The sequence below is a fragment of the Podarcis liolepis genome, assembly GCF_965112155.1.
Source record: "Podarcis liolepis genome assembly, chromosome: 16".
Lineage (NCBI taxonomy): Eukaryota > Metazoa > Chordata > Lepidosauria > Squamata > Lacertidae > Podarcis > Podarcis liolepis.
The window spans coordinates 32,319,895-32,339,516 of record NC_139567.1 but is presented as its reverse complement, the minus strand read 5'-3'; the positions used below and the strand labels follow the sequence as shown (position 1 = coordinate 32,339,516).

At 45.8% G+C, this 19,622-nt stretch overlaps 2 protein-coding genes across 3 annotated transcripts in view; both read right to left on the bottom strand.

The window, feature by feature from the left end:
• P2RX1 (purinergic receptor P2X 1) overlaps window positions 1-7,890 on the bottom strand; it is a 29,555-nt gene extending 21,665 nt beyond the window's left edge. Inside the window, exon 1 of the mRNA XM_083479354.1 lies at window positions 6,308-7,890. Coding sequence (XP_083335480.1) covers window positions 6,308-6,444 — 137 coding nt within the window. The 5' untranslated portion in view covers window positions 6,445-7,890. The remainder of the gene's footprint in view (window positions 1-6,307) is intronic.
• Window positions 7,891-16,664: 8,774 nt separating this feature from the next.
• ATP2A3 (ATPase sarcoplasmic/endoplasmic reticulum Ca2+ transporting 3) overlaps window positions 16,665-19,622 on the bottom strand; it is an 87,877-nt gene continuing 84,919 nt past the window's right edge. For both annotated transcript variants that reach the window (XM_083479203.1, XM_083479202.1), the window contains one exon: window positions 16,665-19,335. The gene's annotated coding sequence lies outside the window, so the exon portion shown is untranslated. The remainder of the gene's footprint in view (window positions 19,336-19,622) is intronic.

Genomic DNA, 19,622 nt, shown 5'->3' with positions numbered 1-19,622 from the left:
CGCCAAGTTTCTGTCAAAAAGGCATCTTGGTGCATGAGCCAAGAAACACAGCCCAAACGATGCTAGGGTCTCTGACTGCTCACAGCCCCATCATCATCTGAGACACCAAGGAAGGCACATTGCAGGGGGGTGGACTCAATGATTTCTTGCATCCTCTCCAACTCTCCAGTTCTATGACTGTAGAGGAAACGAAGACATTCACCACTGTGGCATGGCCTTCTTGGTGGTGGCACCCAGGCCATGACATTTTCTTCCCCTGAATACTCCTCTATTGCTTTCTTCTGCTCTATCTTTTTGGGGCTGCCCCAGGCAGGGCAAGGAACAGGAAATGGCTTGTGGGGCAGAGGCGGTATTTTGAAGGAGGCGGGAGGCTCTGACAGGGTCCTAGAGTCACCCCACTTCCTTCCCAAAGCCTATTTAGCTCTGTCCCAGCTTTGGAAAGGAGATGGGAGGGATTTAGGACCCTGCCAAAGCCCTCATGCCTCCTTTCCAAAGCCAGGCAAGCACTTACCCAGTATACCTGAAGGAGCGTCTCCACCCACATCATTCTGCCCGGACGCTGAGGTCCAGCTCTGAGGGCCTTCTGGCAGTTCCCTTGCTGCGAGAAGCCAAGTTACAGGGAACCAGGCAGAGGGCCTTCTCGGTAGTGGCACCCGCCCTGTGGAACACCCTCCCATCAGATGTCAAAGAGATGAACAACTAACTGATTTTTAGAAGACATCTGAAGGCAGCCCTGTTTAGGGAAGTTTTTAATGTGTGAAATTTTAATGTATTTTTAATCTTTGTTGGAAGCCACCCAGAGTGGTTGGGGAAACCCAGCCAGATGGGCGGGGTAAAAATAATATATTATTATTATTAAAATTATTATTGAGAAGGCGCCCCCTTGGCTCGGTGCCCCAATCAGATGCCCCGATGTGGAAACTAGCAAGCAGGATTTGAGTGCAAGAGTCCTCTCCCCAACAGTAAAAAAAAAAAAGGTAAAGGACCCATGGATGGTTAAGTCCAGTCAAAAGCAACCAAGAGGTGTGACGCTCATCTCACTTTCAGGCATGGGGAGCCGGCGTAACACCTTTCCGGGTCCTGTCGCCAGCATGGCTAAACCTCTTCTGGTGCAACGGGACACCATGATGGAAGTCAGAGTGCACAGAAACGCCGTTTACCTTTCCACCACAGTGGTACCTATTTATCTACTTGCACTGGTGTGCTTTTGAACTGCTAGGTTGGCAGGAGCTGGGACAGAGCAATGGCAGCTCATCCCATCGCGGGGATTCGAACCGCTGACCTTCTGATCAGCAAGCCCAAGAGGCTCAGTGGTTTAGACCACAGCACCACCCATGTCAACAGTGCCAACACTTTGCTTGGTACCATTCACTCTGGAATATAACAGCAATGGAGAAAATTATGCACAATTTGAGATTTCTGCAAGGACTAGACCTTCCAAACACTATTTATACAATCTGACATTATTTTATTACATATACCACGGAAACATTGTTTTCAAGACAACCCATACCACAAGCTTTGCCCATCTGGAACTATATTATCTGCTAATCAGATAACATTAATATTCTTTACTAGGACTTTGTTATTTTTCCCCATGTGCAGCTGTGCTCATTCTACACCCCTATTTTATAGCTTTGCTTTTCACCTTTTAATTTTGAACTGTTGTTCTAACCATTCTCTCAGTTTTATATACGCTATAAAATGAATTTTTTAAAAAAGTTACAAAAAACAGCACCCCCAGTAACAGCATTTGATCACTGCATGACACAAGATGGACAGTGGTGAGTAAAAAATAATAGGGACAGATGGAGCATGTTTTATTGCTGCATGCAAACATGGTTATTACAGAACCGGATTTGCTGCGAAGGGATCAGATTTACAGCAGATTTACACCTGTGCCTCGCCCAGAGCAATCATTTGGAAGCCGAGTGGCCCTCAAGACCGCCTGAGTGGTTTCCTATTGCTTGAGAGTGTCGTTTCTAGGATATCGGCAATCATCAATATTTATCTAGTAATTTAACACTTAGTTCTAGTGTTAGGAGGGAAGGAGAAAAGGTGTTCTCCATCCACTTTCCCTATTGAACGGAGTTGGACCATATGACCTTTTAGGTCCCTTCCAACTCTACAATTCTATCATTTTCTATTATTCCAGGCTATTGCCTTTAAACCTTGCTGGTTGGCTTCTTCTAAGACATCTGGTTGACCACTGAGGGTCAAAACAGGACCCCGGACAAAATGAACTATTTGGTCTTATCCAGGAAGTCAGGTTGACTTCAGAGAGTTAGGGCTCATCCTGCTTGTCCTGTGCTTAGAAAGCACAGATTTCAGCGACTTCCCACTTAATCTGCACTTTCTTAGCATGGGTCCAAGGGGAGGGTCCAAGCGATTTTCCCCTCGCCCCATTCCTTTCCCAGGGAAAACCCACTCTTTGGTGCTCAATCGGAGCAAATGTCAATCTGGAGAAAACCCAGCTGATGTTTGCTCTGATTAAGCACTAAAGAGCGGTTTTCCCTAGGAGAAAGCAGCAGGACAAGAGAAAGTGTGGATGAGCTTTTAGACAAGCTATTTCAAACTTTTATATGGTTTTTAAATAGCTCATCTTGTATCTTGAGCAAATCTTACATATGCTGGGGGAGAACTCAGCTACTGAATCACCCAAACCCACGTAGATAGGAAATGAATTAGTAGAGATGGATCAGAAATCCAGTTTGGTTTGCATTTCCATGTGAACCTACCTAATTCACAATTCCGCAAGCAATATGTGATGTGAAAGGGGCCATCTTTTGAAATTCGCACTTCACCAAGTGCAATTCTCCAGCCAAACAAAAACATGCATACTAGGGGAAAGTGTTCATCAGAAATGCATATATCGACGGAAAATGCATTAATAGTCAGCTGATCTCCACTTTACTATTATTTTTATTGTATGATTTTGTAAAATGCTCAGGGGTTTTTTTAATGAAGTGTGGCATATACATATTCTTATAATGGAATTCTTCTTTGGCGATCCTTCATAGCTAAGTAAGATTGTCTTCCGTGAACACGGTCTTAGCCGTGAGTCCGTAAGTAACCGTGGAGGCCAATTCTGGATCCACACGTCCTTCCACAGTTGGGACTTATAACTAAATTAAATTAAAGGTAACTGCTTAAAAAGAAAAAAAAACCACGGGCATGTTATGACCCATTTCTTTTAAATTACAAACTGATGCAGAAATGTGAAGAACTGAGCTTGAGATTGGGGGGAGGGGGGAGAGAAATTGAGAGAAAGCGAAATTGACAAATTCGTCGATGCCTAATTAGGCACTAATCTAATGCCAGCAACCGTTCTTGGACTTGGGTTGCAAAACACTCCTGGAGATGTAAACACCCCAAAGCACGCTTAAATGTTTAATTGCAAAAGTTTTACAACTGTTGCTTTTCTGTTTGTCACTGTTTGGAATACGCATTGCTTTCTGAGAGTCCTGGAGGAGATCTCTGGAAGCTATCTTGTCTTCAGGAACCACACTGTGTGCCAGGAATCTCCTTTGTTCTTTCCTGGGAAGATGGGTAGAATAACAGAAGATCCATCTCCTTTCCACCCCTCCTTAGCAGCTCAGGACTTACAAATCACTAGGGATGGCGGCACCTGTCAATTCCACTTTTTCTCTGTTTCTCATTTTCCCAATCTTCAGCGCAGAACTCTTCCACAGAACTCTGGTCTTCCACTTTAAAAGCAAAGCAGGGTTCTAGTCCTCATTGCGCTGCACTAAGGAGGAACCTAGGAAGCTGTTCTATACTAGCCATTGGTCCATCTAGCTCAGTATTATCAACACTATCTGACAGCAGCTCTCCAGGTTTGCAAACTGGGGGTCTTTCCTAGCCATGCCAGTGGCTGCAGGGTCTGCGCCCTCACAAAAAGCGATTGCTCTGCTACCTTAACAGAACAGGCCCAGATCTCAAGACTTCACAGGTTTAGGGGCCAGGACTGTCCTTGGTAAAGTGTAAACAGTTGGAGCTTCAGGCCTCCATTTCGTAGAATCATGGAATTGTAGAGTTGGAAGGGACCCTGAGGGTCATCTAGTCCAACCCCCTGCAAGGCAGGAATCTCAGCTAAAGCATCCCTGACAGATGGCCATCCAACCTCTGCTTCAAAACCTCCAAGGAAGGAGAGCGCACCACTTTCTGAGGGAGTCCAGTCGACTGTCAAACAGCTCTTACCGTCAGAAAATCCTTCCTAATGTTGAGTCGGAAAATCCTTTCATGCTATTGGAATACATTGGTTCAGGGCCTCCCCTCTGGAGCAGCGTAAAACTAGCTTTCTCCATCTTTAGAAACGAGATGCCAACAAAACATCGGGGAAATCTTTCTGACCGTCAGAGCTGTTTGACAGCGGAACGGACTCCCTTTGAAGGTTGCGGACTTCATGGGAGGCTTTTAAGCAGAGGTTGGGTGGCCACCTGTCATGGATGCTTTAGCTGAGATTGCTGCATTGCACGGGGTTCGACTAGATGACCCCTGGGTCCCTTCCAACTCTACAGTTCTATGATTCTCTGAGAGCCAGTGTGGTGTAGTGGTTAAGAGCAGTAGACTTGTAATCTGGTGAACCGGGTTTGATTCCCTGCTCCTCCACATGCAGCTGCTGGGTGACCTTGGGCTAGTCACACTTCTTTGAAGTCTCTCAGCCCCACTCACCTCACAGAGTGTTTGTTGTGGGGGAGGAGGGGAAAGGAATTGCTTTGAGGCTCCTTAGGGTAGTGATAAAGAGGGATATCAAATCCAAACTCTCCTCCCTTCTTCTTCTCTTCCATGTCACAGCCATTTACTGAAGATGGCTATTCTAAACCAGGGGCGTAGCTAGCTGCTCCTGCACCCGGAGCGGTGGGGGCGGGGTGATCTACGCATGGGGGTGCCACGGTGATCTGCCCGGGGGGGCGGTGCTGCGGTGATCCGTTTTGGCCAGCGTGGGGTCCCAAGCCACCGCGTCACTCCCAGGAGAGACGCATGGCTCGGGCGCGCTGCAGACCAGGCCCCGCAGTAAGTGCCGCCCCCGGGGTGTACCATTTTGTCAAACCCCCCAAAGGATGACCCCCGGGGTGGCCCGCACCCCCACCCCTCCTTCCTACGCCTCTGATTATATCATTGCATTGCATTTATGAACCGCTTTCCACAAAACATCAACAATAAACACAAAAAAAACACCAAAACAAACAAAACCTGACAGTGTTACAGCAATAAAATGCTTCCCTTCGATGCAGAGTCTTGCGTGCCCTTTGGCTCAGACCGCAGGAATCCTTTTGGGCCAGGAGTGCCCAATGCTAGATCTCTGGCAAGATTAGCAGGCTGTCTGTCCCCTGTGCCAATTTTGCACACTAGCGGAAGGGTTAACTGTCTCCTGTGCTTCCTGGATGCCTCCTCCCTCTTCTCCCAGGGGAAGGGGCTGATAGGACTTCTGGAAGAGGGAGAAGCAGGGGCCAGTAACTTCGGACATGGCTTTTGGGACAGGAAGCCTCTGGAGGGCTGATGGCATCCCAGCTCCTGGCAAGCTATTTCTGAGTAGCTGTCCCTATTTTTCTTAACAGTTGGCTGACCGTGGATTTTTATTGCCATGTTTACTTTTGCGTTTTCGTGTGCGCAGAAAGGATATTTAGAAAGAGCTGGAAATGATTGATTGGCAGGCTTGCCTCAACAAGACAGGATTTTTCAACACAACAAATAGCTGGGTGACACTGGGCCAATCACTGGCTCTCAGCCTGGCCCACCTCGCAGGACTGTTGGGAGGGTGGAGGGGGAGAGGGACAAGGATACATGCCACTTTGAGCTGCTTAGAGGAAAGATGAGATATAAATGTAAATAAGAAGAACAAGTGGAACTTGCTACTATCCATTGAACCCATATGAGAGAAAACCCACGATGTTATTGATTAGTTCAATTAATTCCATTAATTAATTCATCAATCAGCTGGTTAAATGAAGAGAGTTAAATAGATTGGAGAGGGAGGTGCAATTGGCAAACGGCCTGATACTAACCTAGTTACAGTGGAACGTAGCAAACTGCCTTATACTGAGGATAAAGTGGAGCCTATTGGTCCATCCAGGTCAGTGAGCTACAGCCCTTTCCTTAAAAGTAAAGCAAGATTCTAGTCCTCATTATTCCGAATGAAGGGCTGGTTTAAAGAGGAACAGGGAGTCTCTCCCAGTCCTACCTGGAAAAGTCACTGGGGATCGAACCCAAAACCTTCTGCATGCAAGGCAGATAGATGCTCCACCACTGAACGATGGCCCCTTCCCACAAGCTGATTGACCCAAACCATAGAAGATGCACTCACCCAATGATGTAGGCAAGGACCACCAGCTGTATCAGCCTGAAGGTGAGCCCCACCTTCTTGTTCCGCACCAAAACCATCCGTGGCGTGTCATATTCAAAGAGGAACGAGGACACTTTCTCCGAGAATTTGTGCCCCATGGATGAAACGCCGCCTTGGTCTCTGCCAACCGCTGCAGGTGAGAAACCTCTGGCTGCTTCTTCAGGCTTTGGTTCCCTGCAAGTCCTGGTGTGGTGTTTTCTCGCAACTCATCCACTTTGCCTTCTGCCCTTCCCCAGGAGACGACACAGAGCTCTCTCTCTCTCTCTCTCTCTCTCTCATGGGTGTGAGCAGGTCACTTTACATCTCCTTAGATGGTCTGGGGGTGGGTGGGAGGTGGGTGTGCTTTCGGAAGCAAATATAATAAGCCAGCCTGCAACCACTGTCCAGGAAACCGTTGCACCCTAGAGGTTTGTGCTCCTCCAGATGGTCGCAGGAGGAAGTGAACGAGCTGCGAAGAAGAAGAAGGAGCTTGTGCAAACCTTCCAACTTCTCACGGGCTAAAATAGGAGACCGCTTGCAAGGTGCCAGCTCTTTAGCCGAAAGTTCCTTGCCAAAGGTCCTCCTCTGTTACATTTTACTCTGCCTTCTGCACGCTGTAAATATTTGCTTTGCAGTAGCATTCCCTGTGCTGATTGAATAACCAAGAGGATGTTCCTTCTTTGACTTAGACACTTAAGAAAGAATTGTCCTGCAATAGGTTATCAACGGCTTAAAGAGCTAGAGTCAGGCTGGTGTATGATTATGAATGTTTCCATCCCTCTTTTTCACCAAGGTTCAAGGTGGCTTACCCAAATCAAAGCAACACGGGTAAAACACAGGAAGCTGAAAACCTGTAAAAGATCATTCCATCCCTTCCAATGTTTCTCTGATGGAAATAGGGACATCCTAAGGAAAAGCGGGACATTCCGGGATCAAATCAGAAACAGGGGCTGCTTCTGTAAATCCGGGATTGTCTGGAAAATAGGGACACTTGGAGGGTTTGTGCCCACAGCGTTATGCAATGCAAATGTTGAAACCCACAACCAAGGAACTACGGGAGAATTTCTCCTCCCCCAAGAGAAATCTGGTGACACCACCACCACCCCATTTATCTGTCCAAAAATACAGTAGAGTGTTTTGAGAGGCCATTTGGACATGGCTCAAAAACTCTTTGGCAGTGGTTTAGTTGTCTACTGCATTTCACTGCTTCTGCCTACAAGGCTTTCCATTGGAGCACCTCATTGGCCACTGTGAGAATGGGGTGGTGGTCTAGAATGGCCCGGTCCAACAGAGCTCTTGTTTGGCTCAAGCTACTCTCCCTATGAAAACAGTAGCAAGGCCCTCTCCATACTGAGATAACATTCCCGCATGTTGCTCTGCCCCTCTAAATGCTGGTGAGAATCCGCAGAGCTTATTTCACCCCCTCAGTGGGCTTTTAAACAGCAAGACCTGCAGAGAGTGGTGGGTGTCCCCAGACAACCGCTCACTCTATGGGGACATTGCTTGTTGTTGTTTTTTGGTAACAATTTATTGATTTTCTGAAACAAAAACAAAAAAACAGAAAATAAAAAATCATAATCAGATTAAACCATAATTTTTTGGTCAACTTTCCTCCACACACCCCCTCTTGGTTCCATTATAATATACTTGTTTATGCACATCCATAAAACCTTATATACTTAACAATCCAATTTTAAAACCTTCTTCATCTTATTACAAGTGACTTTTAAAAGTTGTACCAATGTAAAAATCTGTACATAAGCTTTAAAAATATGCATTGAACAATTGCCCTTTTTGTAATAATTTGTCCTGCACAGTTCAGTAATTTATTTTGCCAGTCTTCTTTTTTATCTTCTTTATCTTCTTTGGCTGAGGCTTCTTCCTTCCATAGGGGCTGGCTGGTCTTGGTCTGGCATCCAGTCTCGCATATCGAAACAAAGTCTTTCGCTCAAACAATCCATCAAGTCCTGTACATCTCAATATCATAACATCAGTTTTTTAAAAACAATCATTTCCCACATTTTCTTCAAATCTTTATACAGTGGTACCTCGGGTTAAGTACCCGAAGGCGACTGGAGCCTGGATAACTGCCCAGGAGACCTGAAGAACAGATTCCTAATGCCCTCAACAGTTTCTCCATTGCAGATGCTGACAGAGAGGTCTGGGATGTTCAGCTAGTTTGAGATTGGTCAGCTGCTATCATCACCAACAGTTACCACCACCACCCCTCCCCAGGTTTGGCTTTTGGGGATCGGGAGCAGAGGACATACCCTGAATCTCTTCCATGTGTGGTTCATCTTGATGAGCTACCTTTGAAGGTGACCTGGAAACTACAACTAATCCAGAATGTGGCAGCTAGACTGGTGACTGGAAGTGGCTGCCAAGACCACATAACACCGGTCCTGAAAGACCTTCATTGGTTCCCAGTATGTTTCCGAGCACAGTTCAAAGTGTTGGTGCTGACCTTTAAAGCCCTAAATGGCCTTGGTCCAGTATACCTGAAGGAGCGTCTCCACCTCCATTGTTCTGCCCGGACACTGAGGTCCAGCGCCGAGGGCCTTTTGGCGGTTCCCTCACCGCGAGAAACCAAGTTACAGGGAAACAGGCAGAGGGCCTTCTCGGTGGTGGCGCCCGCCCTGTGGACCGCCCTCCTACCAGATGTCAAGGAAATAAGCAACTACCTGACTTTTATTTATTTTTTTATAAAATATTTATTGCAAATTTTAAACAAAATAAAAGTTAACAAACATACATAATGCCATCACAAGAAGAAATAGAAAAGATTTACAGAATGAAGAGAAAAAAAGAAAAGAAAGGGGGAAAAATGCATGAAAATAATTTGTCCATAAATCATATTTCCATAGACTTTGGACTTCCTCACATCACCTTTTCCTGCGTTCTCAATCATACTCGTGATTAAGCATGATTAATCATGATTAAGCAACTACCTGACTTTTAGAAAACATCTGAAGGCTGCCTTGTTTAGGGAATCTTTTAATGTTCGATGTTGTTATTGTGTTTTTAATATTCTATTGGGAGCTGCCCAGAGTGACTGGGGAAACCCAGCCAGGTGGACGAGGTATAAATAATAAATTATTATTATTATTATTATTGATACTATTACATAAGAGGCTGTGTTTTACAAGATGTTTTGCTGATAAATTTAGAGTTCCAGCTGCCCCATTATTATCACTGCTTTGGCACGGCATATTAGCAAGCCTTCCATAGAAGGCCTCATTTTGTGCCATCAGTTATGATTACGGGCCGACCGCACTTTATAAGGCTTGCCTTGCAGCACTCGATAGTAAACGATTGTCATCAAGGGCCTGAAGTTTGCAGTTGGCCGTCCAATCTGATGGTTATCAGACATTCTTCTGAGTTTTAGGGGCCTGGCCAATGTCATGTCGAAGAATCCATTATCATCTGATCTGTGCTTCTCCAATTTGCTTCATGCCCCAGAGGTTCAATTCAAACCATTCAAATGCATTCCCAACCCAACTGTTTCCAACAGCCAGCCTCCCATGGCATGGGGCAAAAGCACAGGGCCAAGCCAAATGGATTGGTTCAGGTCCTTCAGCCACTTTTCCTGTCCAGCATGTAATAGATGCGGAACTGTTACCATGTAAACAGCAAATAAACACCAAGGTGCAAGTCCTGTTTTAGAGTAGATATGCTATTCTGTGATTTGAAAGGTTCACTTCACAGAGCCCACATATTCCATTTCGTTTCACGGTGGGTTAATATTCATGGGGAAATGTTCTTGGTGCAAAAAGAGGTAGATTTTGGGTGCAATAAAGGACTCCCCCCCCAAGAAACCCTGACACACACCTTGTTTTTTTCATTTCAATTTTGCTGCTTTGACACAACCCACACCCTTCTTTTTGCGGCTTATATGATCTAGTTAATCAGGGATCACGTAGCCAACACAATATCAATACACTCTGAAGGTAACCAATTAATTTTGGCTATTGGAAAATGCTTCAAAGACAGATGAGAGGGAGAGGGAGAGGGGGGGAAAAGAGAAATATCCCTTTCAATAAGATAACATTTCTGCCCCACTTCAGTCCCCCTGAAATTATCCAAAATGGGAGAAGCGACACATTTCTCTGCGGTGAATTTTCACAAAACTAGTCTCTCTCTCCCACACCCAATTTCAGATCAGCTTCCCCCCGACTTTTTTTTGCTACAGTACTATTCCCCACCCCCACCCACCAATCTTCTCTTCTTGGCAGCAGACTTGGTATTGACTTGTCTGCTGCTGAGGTTTGGCCAGAGAATGCTTGGATGACATTATTCTTCTGAAGCATGTATATTCCTGGCCACCGGTGGGTTCTACACCCAGTACAAATCACTTTGCTTCTCACAAAGGATAGCTGTTCGACTTGCACTGATGACAAGGTCATATGCAATGCAAATCATAGCAGGTAGAGCTAACCATGTGTTCAACTTTAGAATTTAAGTTTCTCGGGTCAAGAACCCCTCTTCTAGTTCTGCAACAATTTACATAAGTTGATGGGTTTGTGGGTTCAGTCTGGATGAGTCCCTTCCAGTTCTTGGGTCCCTGTGCCCATTGAGGGTTAGCTCCTAAGAGAGGAGGTTGCTGGACTGGTCAGACAAGTTTAAGACAACAGCCTTAGTAAAGGTAAAGGGACCCCTGACCGTTAGGTCCAGTCGCGGACAACTCTGGGTTTGCGGCGCTCATCTTGCTTTATTGGCCGAGGGAGCCGGCGTACAGCTTCCAGGTCATGTGGCCAACATGACTAAGCCACTTCTGGTGAACCAGAGCAGCGCAAGGAAACGCCATTTACCTTCCCGCCGGAGCGGTACCTATTTATCTACTTGCACTTTGACGAGCTTTCGAACTGCTAGGTTGGCAGGAGCAAGGACCGAGCAACGGGAGCTCCAATCTGTTTGAGAGCATTTTGCAGCCCCCCATCCAAAACCCTAAACATAACCCGTATAACTTTGATCATCCTCATTTTTCAAAAGCATTTGTTGTGCTTCTGCTTCTTTTTAAAAACCACAGTTTAATCACCTCCAGGAGTGGTCCTTAAAACCTTGTTTGGATTTGAATCCTGAGATAGTGCCCTTGAAATGAGCGGTTTAAGTTTTCCCTGGCAGGGTCTAACGTTCTCTCTTCTAATTTATTAGATGCCACTCGATACGATAAAACTCCAGTGAACAACAGATACTGGCCCTGTAACAATGCTGAGGTGGAGTCAATCCTTTTTTAAAAAAGAAGAAAAAGTTTTGATCAAGGGACTAGGAAAGACATTATATATTCCATTACAGTGGTGCCTCGCAAGACAAAATTAATTCGTTCTGTGAGTTTTTTCGTCTTGCGAATTTTTCGTCTTGCGAAGCACGGTTTCCCATAGGAAATAGGGTATTAACGGTTTTAAGAAAAAGGAAACAAACTTGCAAGACGTTTTCGTCTTGCGAAGCAAGGCCATAGGGAAATTCGTCTTGCGAAGCAACTCAAAAAACGAAAAACTCTTTCATCTTGCGAGTTTTTCGTCTTGCGAGGCATTCGTCTTGCGAGGCACCACTGTATTCAGCTCCTCCCTGGTCACTCTTCTGAGTCACTTATGATCACTTTGCTTCTGGGCTCCAATAAATCAGTCACAGTGAAAGTGGCAAAGTTTTTGAACATAGAGGCCATAGAATAATAGAACTCTAGAGTTCGGAGGGACCCCCAAAGGTAGTCTGTTCCCCCGTCCAACAGCTCTTCCTGTCAGAAAGTTCTTCCTAACATTCGGTCAGAATCTCCTTTCTTGCAATTTGAATCCCCTCTGGAACAGCAGAAAACAAACTCTCTATCTTCCATGAGCTATCTGAAGATGGTGACTGTCATATACAGTGGTACCTTGGGTTACAGATGCTTCAGTGGGTTATGAGAGCCAGTGTGGTGTAGTGGTTAAGAGTGGTAGTCTCGTAATCTGGGGAACCGGGTTCGCGTCTCCGCTCCTCCACATGCAGCTGCTGGGTGACCTTGGGCCAGTCACACTTCTCTGAAGTCTCTCAGCCCCACTCATCTCACAGAGTGTTTGTTGTGGGGGAGGAAGGGAAAGGAGAATGTTAGCCGCTTTGAGACTCCTTAAAGGGAGTGAAAGGCGGGATATCAAATCCAAACTCTTCTTCAGGTTACAGACTCCGCTAACCCAGAAATAATACCTCGGGTTAAGAACTTTAGCTGAGGATAGGAGCAGAAATCGCACGGTGGCAGCGGGAGGCCCCATTAGCTAAAGTGGTACCTCAGGTTAAGAACAGTTTCAGGTTAAGAATGGACCTCCAGAACGAATTAAGTTCTTAACCCGAGGTACCACTGTATAGCCATACAGCTGACTATTATAACTCTGTGTTCAGTTTTATATATGTGTATTTTATTACAATGTTTTCAACTGCAATTGTTAATTGTTATTAAACGTTAGAACGGTCTGTCTGACTGCCAATAAAGAAGGTTTTCGTTTTGGAAAGGGTGCTCTCTGGTTGCTCCTGACTTCCCAAATCCTCTTGCCTATATTCCACCCTCTGTTTACTTTCCCTTGCCATTTATTATCGTGATAGTTATTGCCAAGGCTTCTGGAGAGAGAGAGAGAGAGAGAGAGAGAGAGAGAGAGCGCAAATGGATAAACTGCAACAGCTGGTTAATACAGCACCCTGTTTGCCATGGGTGGGAAGGAACACAGTTTCCCACCTACATATCAAAGTCTGGGGGACAGCCACAACCCGCCTCTTCCTGCTCAACAGTAATGTTGACAGCCGTTCTCTATTTAAGGTTTCGGTTGTCCTGGTGATAAAATCCCACAACAGCGTTACAAATAAAAATTGATATAATCTAATATAGACAACCGTTGCATAAGCACCCGGGGTCTGAGAGCTGGTTGTCAAAATGAAACTTGTCAACCACGGCCAAATTAAGTAGTTAGCTTTTCGTAGGTTCTTCAGCGGCAAGGCCATAGTGCAGGGGGAGCACATTCATTGCCTATAGAGGGTCCCAGGTTCAGTCCTTGACTTCTCTAGGGAATGTCCCCTGCCTGAAACACTGGACAGTCCCTGCCAGTAACATCAAGTTCATTGGACTGGTCATGTTGTGTAGATGCCTGATTATCGCCTTCCAAAGCAACTACTCTATTCCGAACTTTAAAATGGAAAGCGTAATGCTGGTGGTCAACAAAAGAGGTTCAAAGACTCTCTCAAGGCAAATCTAAAAAAACAAAAGTAGTACAGTGGTACCTTGGGTTACATACGCTTCAGGTTACAGACTCCGCTACCCAGAAATAGTACCTTGGGTTAAGGACTTTGCTTCAGGATGAGAACAGAAATCGTGCTCCAGTGGTGCAGCTGCAGCAGGAGGCCCCATTAGCTAAAGTGGTGCTTCAGGTTAAGAACAGTTTCAGGTTAAGAACGGACCTCCGGAACAAATTAAGTACGTAACCAGAGGTACCACTGTATAAATATTGACAACTGGGAAACACTGGCCTGCAAGTGCTCCAATTGGAGAACAGCCTTTACCAAAGGTGTCATGGGATTTGAAGTTGCTCAAACCCAGGACGACAGGGAGAAAAGTGCTAAGGGGAAGGCACATTTGGCAATCCCCCCACCATGATCAACTCCTGCCCAGAAACCTATGTCCCCACTGTGGAAGGACGTGTGGATCCAGAATTGGCCTCCACATTCACTTACGGACTGACTTTTAAAACCAGACAATCTTACTGGGCTACGAGTGATCGCCAAAGAGACCAGAGGTGGGGAAACCCCAGCCCTCAGGCCAGATTTGGCTTACCTGGTCATTTCTTCCACACCACACCCACCTGCCCCACACCTGATGTGATCTGTGACATCAGGAGCGGTGTAAGTAGACATGGATGGAGTGGCCGCTTGCAGTGTCAATCCCTCCCAAAAGCAGGATTGAACTGCCAGCTAAACTGGTTGGTGTGTGGGCCTGGGGAGTTCAATCCTGCTTGGTGTGGTGAACCCAAACCCTGCAGGGTGCATGGGAAGTTTTATTTGGTCCATACCTCCTCCCCAGGCCCCCCTCTCCTATTCCCCTGGTACCCTTGGCTGTGCTTGTTTGAACTATATCCCTGCCTCTAGCCCCTGGCCTGGCCTCAGTATTATTTAGCAGGACTGCACCCTTGTCTTGGCAAAAAAAACATCACCAGGAGTGTCACGAGAAGGTGCTTACAGTGTGCCAATAGGTTTGGATCTGGACAGCGCAACCCGAGGGGATAAATCCACCAGCTGCATAGAAGGCACCTAAGAGGGAGCCTCCACTTCCCAGTCACTGGCCAATCTGACCTGGAGGAAAATGCTCATCTGAATGATTGCTGTGGATTACTGTTGAGTGACGCATCTCCGGATGTGCCAAGCAAATAACCCCTGTTCAAAAGCATATTTACAGTCCAGGACCATGGATTTGCTGCCAAAGTGTACTGGGTGTGTGCTTATGCACTTTTCCACGGAGAAGCTTGGAGTGAAAGACGAAACAACAAATCTATCTGTATCCTCAAAGAAAAAAGGAAGACACCCACAAGTATTATTACTAGGTGTGCCCTCAACCTGCAGCTTATCCTGTAGCTCCAGCTAATACTGCAAACCCTAAACTGTGTGTGCTAGGATGGGCACCATCACGTGGCTTGACTCACCATGAGAAACAACATCGTTACATAATTGTTGCGTGCCAAAATGGCTCATAACCGGATCTGGTTTTTTTGCAGACCGACTCCGTGTTACAAAGATGTCTGCAAACGTGACATGAAGGTTGGCAACATCACCCCTGGCATGTGGGAATGCCTTGCAGAGGACCACAATGCCTGGACACTCTTAGGTTGGGTATCCACAGCAGTGACCAGAGAAGGAATAACCGCTGGGAGGAGAGCAGAAGAGAAGAAACGCCATGGTGCATCTGCACAACCGGACACCTTCATCTGCCCCAGCTGCAACAGGACATGTCTCTCCCCTATTGGACTGGACAGCCACACCAGGTGCTGTAACTCTCCAATGGTTTGGGCTTTACCCCCGAAGGCGCAATCCTCCGTTGTCTCCCGAGATAGATGGATACCAATCTCCTCTTTTGTGGGCTACACCTGCTGCTGCCCCCAGGGGGTTAATGAAGAGGGGAAATGGCCCTCATGCTGAAAATCAACCCCCTGTCCACCTCCAGTTTTAGAGTCTTGCAAGCTGCCTTGTGAATGATACCGTATTTTTTGCTCTATAAGACTCACTTTTTCCCTCCTAAAAAGTAAGGGGAAATGTGTGTGCGTCTTATGGAGCGAATGCAGGCTGCGCAGCTATTCCAGAAGCCAGAACAGCAAGAGGGATTGCTGCTTTCACTGCGCAGCGATCCCTCTTGCTGTTCTGGCTTCTGAGATTCAGAATATTTTTTTTCTTGTTTTCCTCCTCCAAAAACTGGGTGCATCTTGTGGTCTGGTGCGTCTTATTGAGCGAAAAATACGGTAAATACAATTGGGTCCCAGCCAACAACTCAATCAGCACCGCAGACAGCGCCAAAGGACCTCTGCATGGGGAGGGTGTCCCAAGATTGGGGTGTTTTGCTGAGGGCTTCCTAGCTGGAAAGTAACCTCCTAACATTTCCCCTGCTAAAACTAGAGAGACTTCCACTGGCACAGTTGACTCTTTTCCTGGTTCCAGGGTTAGATCGATCCAAGGAGACGAGAGGGACTGTGAGGGGAGTGCTGAGAATTCCATGTATGATAAAGGACTGTTATTGCTATTGTAACTTATTAGTTGCTTTTCTTACAAAATTCAAAGCGACGTCTGGTACATATTGAGATGGAAAGGAGTAAAATGGCACAGACACAACCTTGCAAGAGAGGACTCTCTACCCAGCTCTACTTAGCTCATGCAATTCATCTGCAAAATGCATCCGCTTTGGGGGAACGGTTAATTAAATTTGTTGTTGTTGTTGCTGTGGTTGTTGTGAGTTGCGAGGTCTCACAGAATTTGGAAGCTGGCAGATGGTGACTTGACTGTGTCTGGGTTACTTTAATTAAATAACTGAATAAATGGGTGCCATCCTCTCTCTTTCGCATATCTGCCTTATTCTCCTTGACTCTTTGTCAGTCAGGGCGCCTTTTGGGTTGTATAAATTTGTTTATACCTCTTTTTTCTTTCTTTCTTTTTTACTTCATGCTGTTCACTACAATTGTATCATTTTTATTGCTTATTTTTATCAATTGGCTTGGATTTTCATTGCCTTGTGCAATCTGTGTGTGGGTCTTCCCCATCTTACTAAAATATTAAAATGCCAACAAAGATCAGCTTGACCGCAAGGGGGAGGCGGGGGGAGGGAAACACACAATCAACACAGCCAGAATGTGAAGAATAACTTTTCTTTTTGTTTCTTAAAACAACTTTCCTGAAATCACACACAGTATCTATAAAGGGTTTTTTCCCCCTCTCCAAAAAACCTCCATATTAAAATTCCTTGAATACATTTATATATTAAATACAGTAACAACATTTCATGCAAGAATTTCTTTTCCCTGTACAGCAAAACCAACTCAGTAGTATATTCAAGTCTGTACACTCCCAGAGGCCTGGTGATGCTCCCAATCATTTAATTAACATCTTATTTTATACAATGCTGGTGATAAAGAAGAAAGGGGTGGCCTGATATTCAATCAGCATATTGGAGAATTGTCATTTAAAAAAATAAAACAAAAGCTGCTTAAGCAGGTCCAATATGTGTGACTGATCTCTCTTTGCCTGTCTCTTTTAAAACAAAAAACAAAAACTGGTATAAATCCACAGATGAACTTTTCGGGGGTACCTGTCAGATTTTAGCCTGCTATAACTGCACTGAGAATACTTCAACCTAGGCAGGGCTGGCCTAAGACATTTTTGCTGCCGGGGCACCATACATTTAAATTATGAAACCACTTTAAACCATCATGGATTCCCCCAAAGGATTCTGGGAGCTGCAGTTTGTTAAGGACGCTGAGAGTTGTTAGGAGACCACTATTCCCCTTCCAGAACTACAGTTCCCAGAATGGTCTAATTAAAGCAATCCCTCTTCACAGGGAACTCTGGGAACTGTAGTTCTGTGAGGGGAATAGGTGCCTCCTAGCAACTTTCAGCACCCTCAAGGAACAGCAGCTCCCAGAATTCTTTGGGGCAGAAGCCATGACGGTTCAAGGTGGGATCACAGCACTTTAAATGTATGGCCAAGATGGCCTCCTTTCCATTTCACGTCCAGAAGCCAGCTAGATCGGCAGCTGAATCTTCCTTTAAACACAAGCAACAGGATAGCATTGTGCCCTGGGCCTTAATTTAGGGGCTCCATGACAGAAATAGCTCTTCTCCCCAAGAGAATGGAATGGTCAGGGGACTCTGGGGGATCATCTGTAGGGGGCTGTCACTGCCCCCTACCCCCCACATCTGGAGCCTGAGGTGATTCCCTCACTTTGCCAAAAATTAGGGCTTCCCCCTCACTCACACCCTTCGACAAAAATGCTAAAGGGTGCAGCGTTACCTCCAAGACAACAAAGGTAAATACGACAAAATCAGGCTGGAGTCTGGTTTAGGCTTTCCCTGAGAATTCCAGTAGTTGTTTCTTTTATTATTATTTAAAGGGGGGGCGCTACAAACTTCATAGAATTATAGAATTGTCTAGTCTCAGCTAAGATATGAGACTGGAGTCAACCTTCCAAACTTGCCCTCTAGTACAGCCATGGGTCCAGGATGATAGGAAGAGTATTCCAAAATATCTGGAAGGGCACTGGAGCAGGGAGAATGATGCAAAGAGGCGGGATTGGGGCTTTAGAAAAGATTCTCCACTTATAGTTTTCAGCAGAAATTGGCCGTTTTGGTACAGAAGAGATCCTTCCCCACCAGTTTAGAATGTACAAATGCCCAGATTCGTATCCTGTTTACTGGCCTTTGTTTACCCACTTGCCGCTTCCTCTAGGATCCATCTCGAGGGAAAGTCTAGCCAATCAGGGATCACGCCACGAGAAGATTGCTGCTGCAGTGCTGTGCAGCCTATCATGCTTTGCTATCTCAGGAGCAGACTGTCTAGTCCAGTTGCTGTTGGTTGGCTACAGCCCCCATCATCACTGACCATTGGCTGGGGCTGATGGGAGTTGTAATCCCCTAACTGCTGAAGGGCACCCCATTGGCTAGCCTGGTCTATGTGATGACATCAGTAAGGGTAAGTGAGAGAATGAGGGCGAGGTAAATTGGTAAGTGAACAGCTTTGCAAGAAAAGGCATCTAAAATATTGGGGGAGGGACAGTTTCAGTACCCCCCACAAGCTCACAAAAGAAAAACGAACCCTTGCATCATTTTTCTCTTAATATTCATAGCCTAAAAACTACAGTTCTGAGATATCTTTGGGTTGGGAAAGATGACAAGATAAGTAGGTTTGAACAATGTTTTAAATTTAGCAATGGATTTGCATGTTATTATTAAGCTTGGCTTAGCACCAACATGCGGAATCCTAGAGCATGGGACTCTCTGCCCGCTGTCCCATGCTAAATCAAACCATAATTCGGCTTAGCATGCCATCTGAGCCTGGACTCCTGGTTTAGCTCTCTACAGGCTAAACATGAGCAGTAACCAAGGACTGTCCTAGGAGTTATGGCTTGTTCTTTGTCCAGGAGAGTTAAATGACAAGCTCAGATTTAGACAACAAGCTAAACGAAACCATGGCTTAACTCAAAACCAGCAGCAGAACAAACCAGCAGCAACTGCAATCTCCTCTTCGGGAGCCAGGGCATTCACCCTAAACCATGGTTTGCCTTAGCACAACACATGAACCAGGTATCTATAAATAAAGCAAAGAAATGCATAACCCAAGTTGAGACACAGAGGGGCTTAAACTCAATTAGCAAAGTGATAACTATAGGAACATGAATATGACACACACATTGGGTTGCCACCTTCTTTCCTGGCAATGCTCCTGTACATTTAACAATATGTGCCTGTGACTTCAACTTGTCTGTGCATGACAATCAAGAACTTCAACAGATCCAGCGTTTGTTAGCCTGGAGATACAGTGGTGCCCCGCAAGACGAATGCCTCGCAAGAGGGAAAACTCGCTAGACGAAAGAGTTTTCCGTTTTGGAGGTGCTTCACAAAACGAATCTCCTATGGGCTTGCTTCGCAAGACGAAAATGTCTTGCGAGTCCCTGCGGGGTTCCCCCCCTTTTTCTAAGCCGCTTTTCAGCTGATCCGATAAGCCGATAAGCTGCTAAAAGCCGCTAATAGCGCTAATCCGCTAATCCGTCAATGGGCTTGCTTCGCAAGACAAAAAAAACGCTAGACGAAGAGA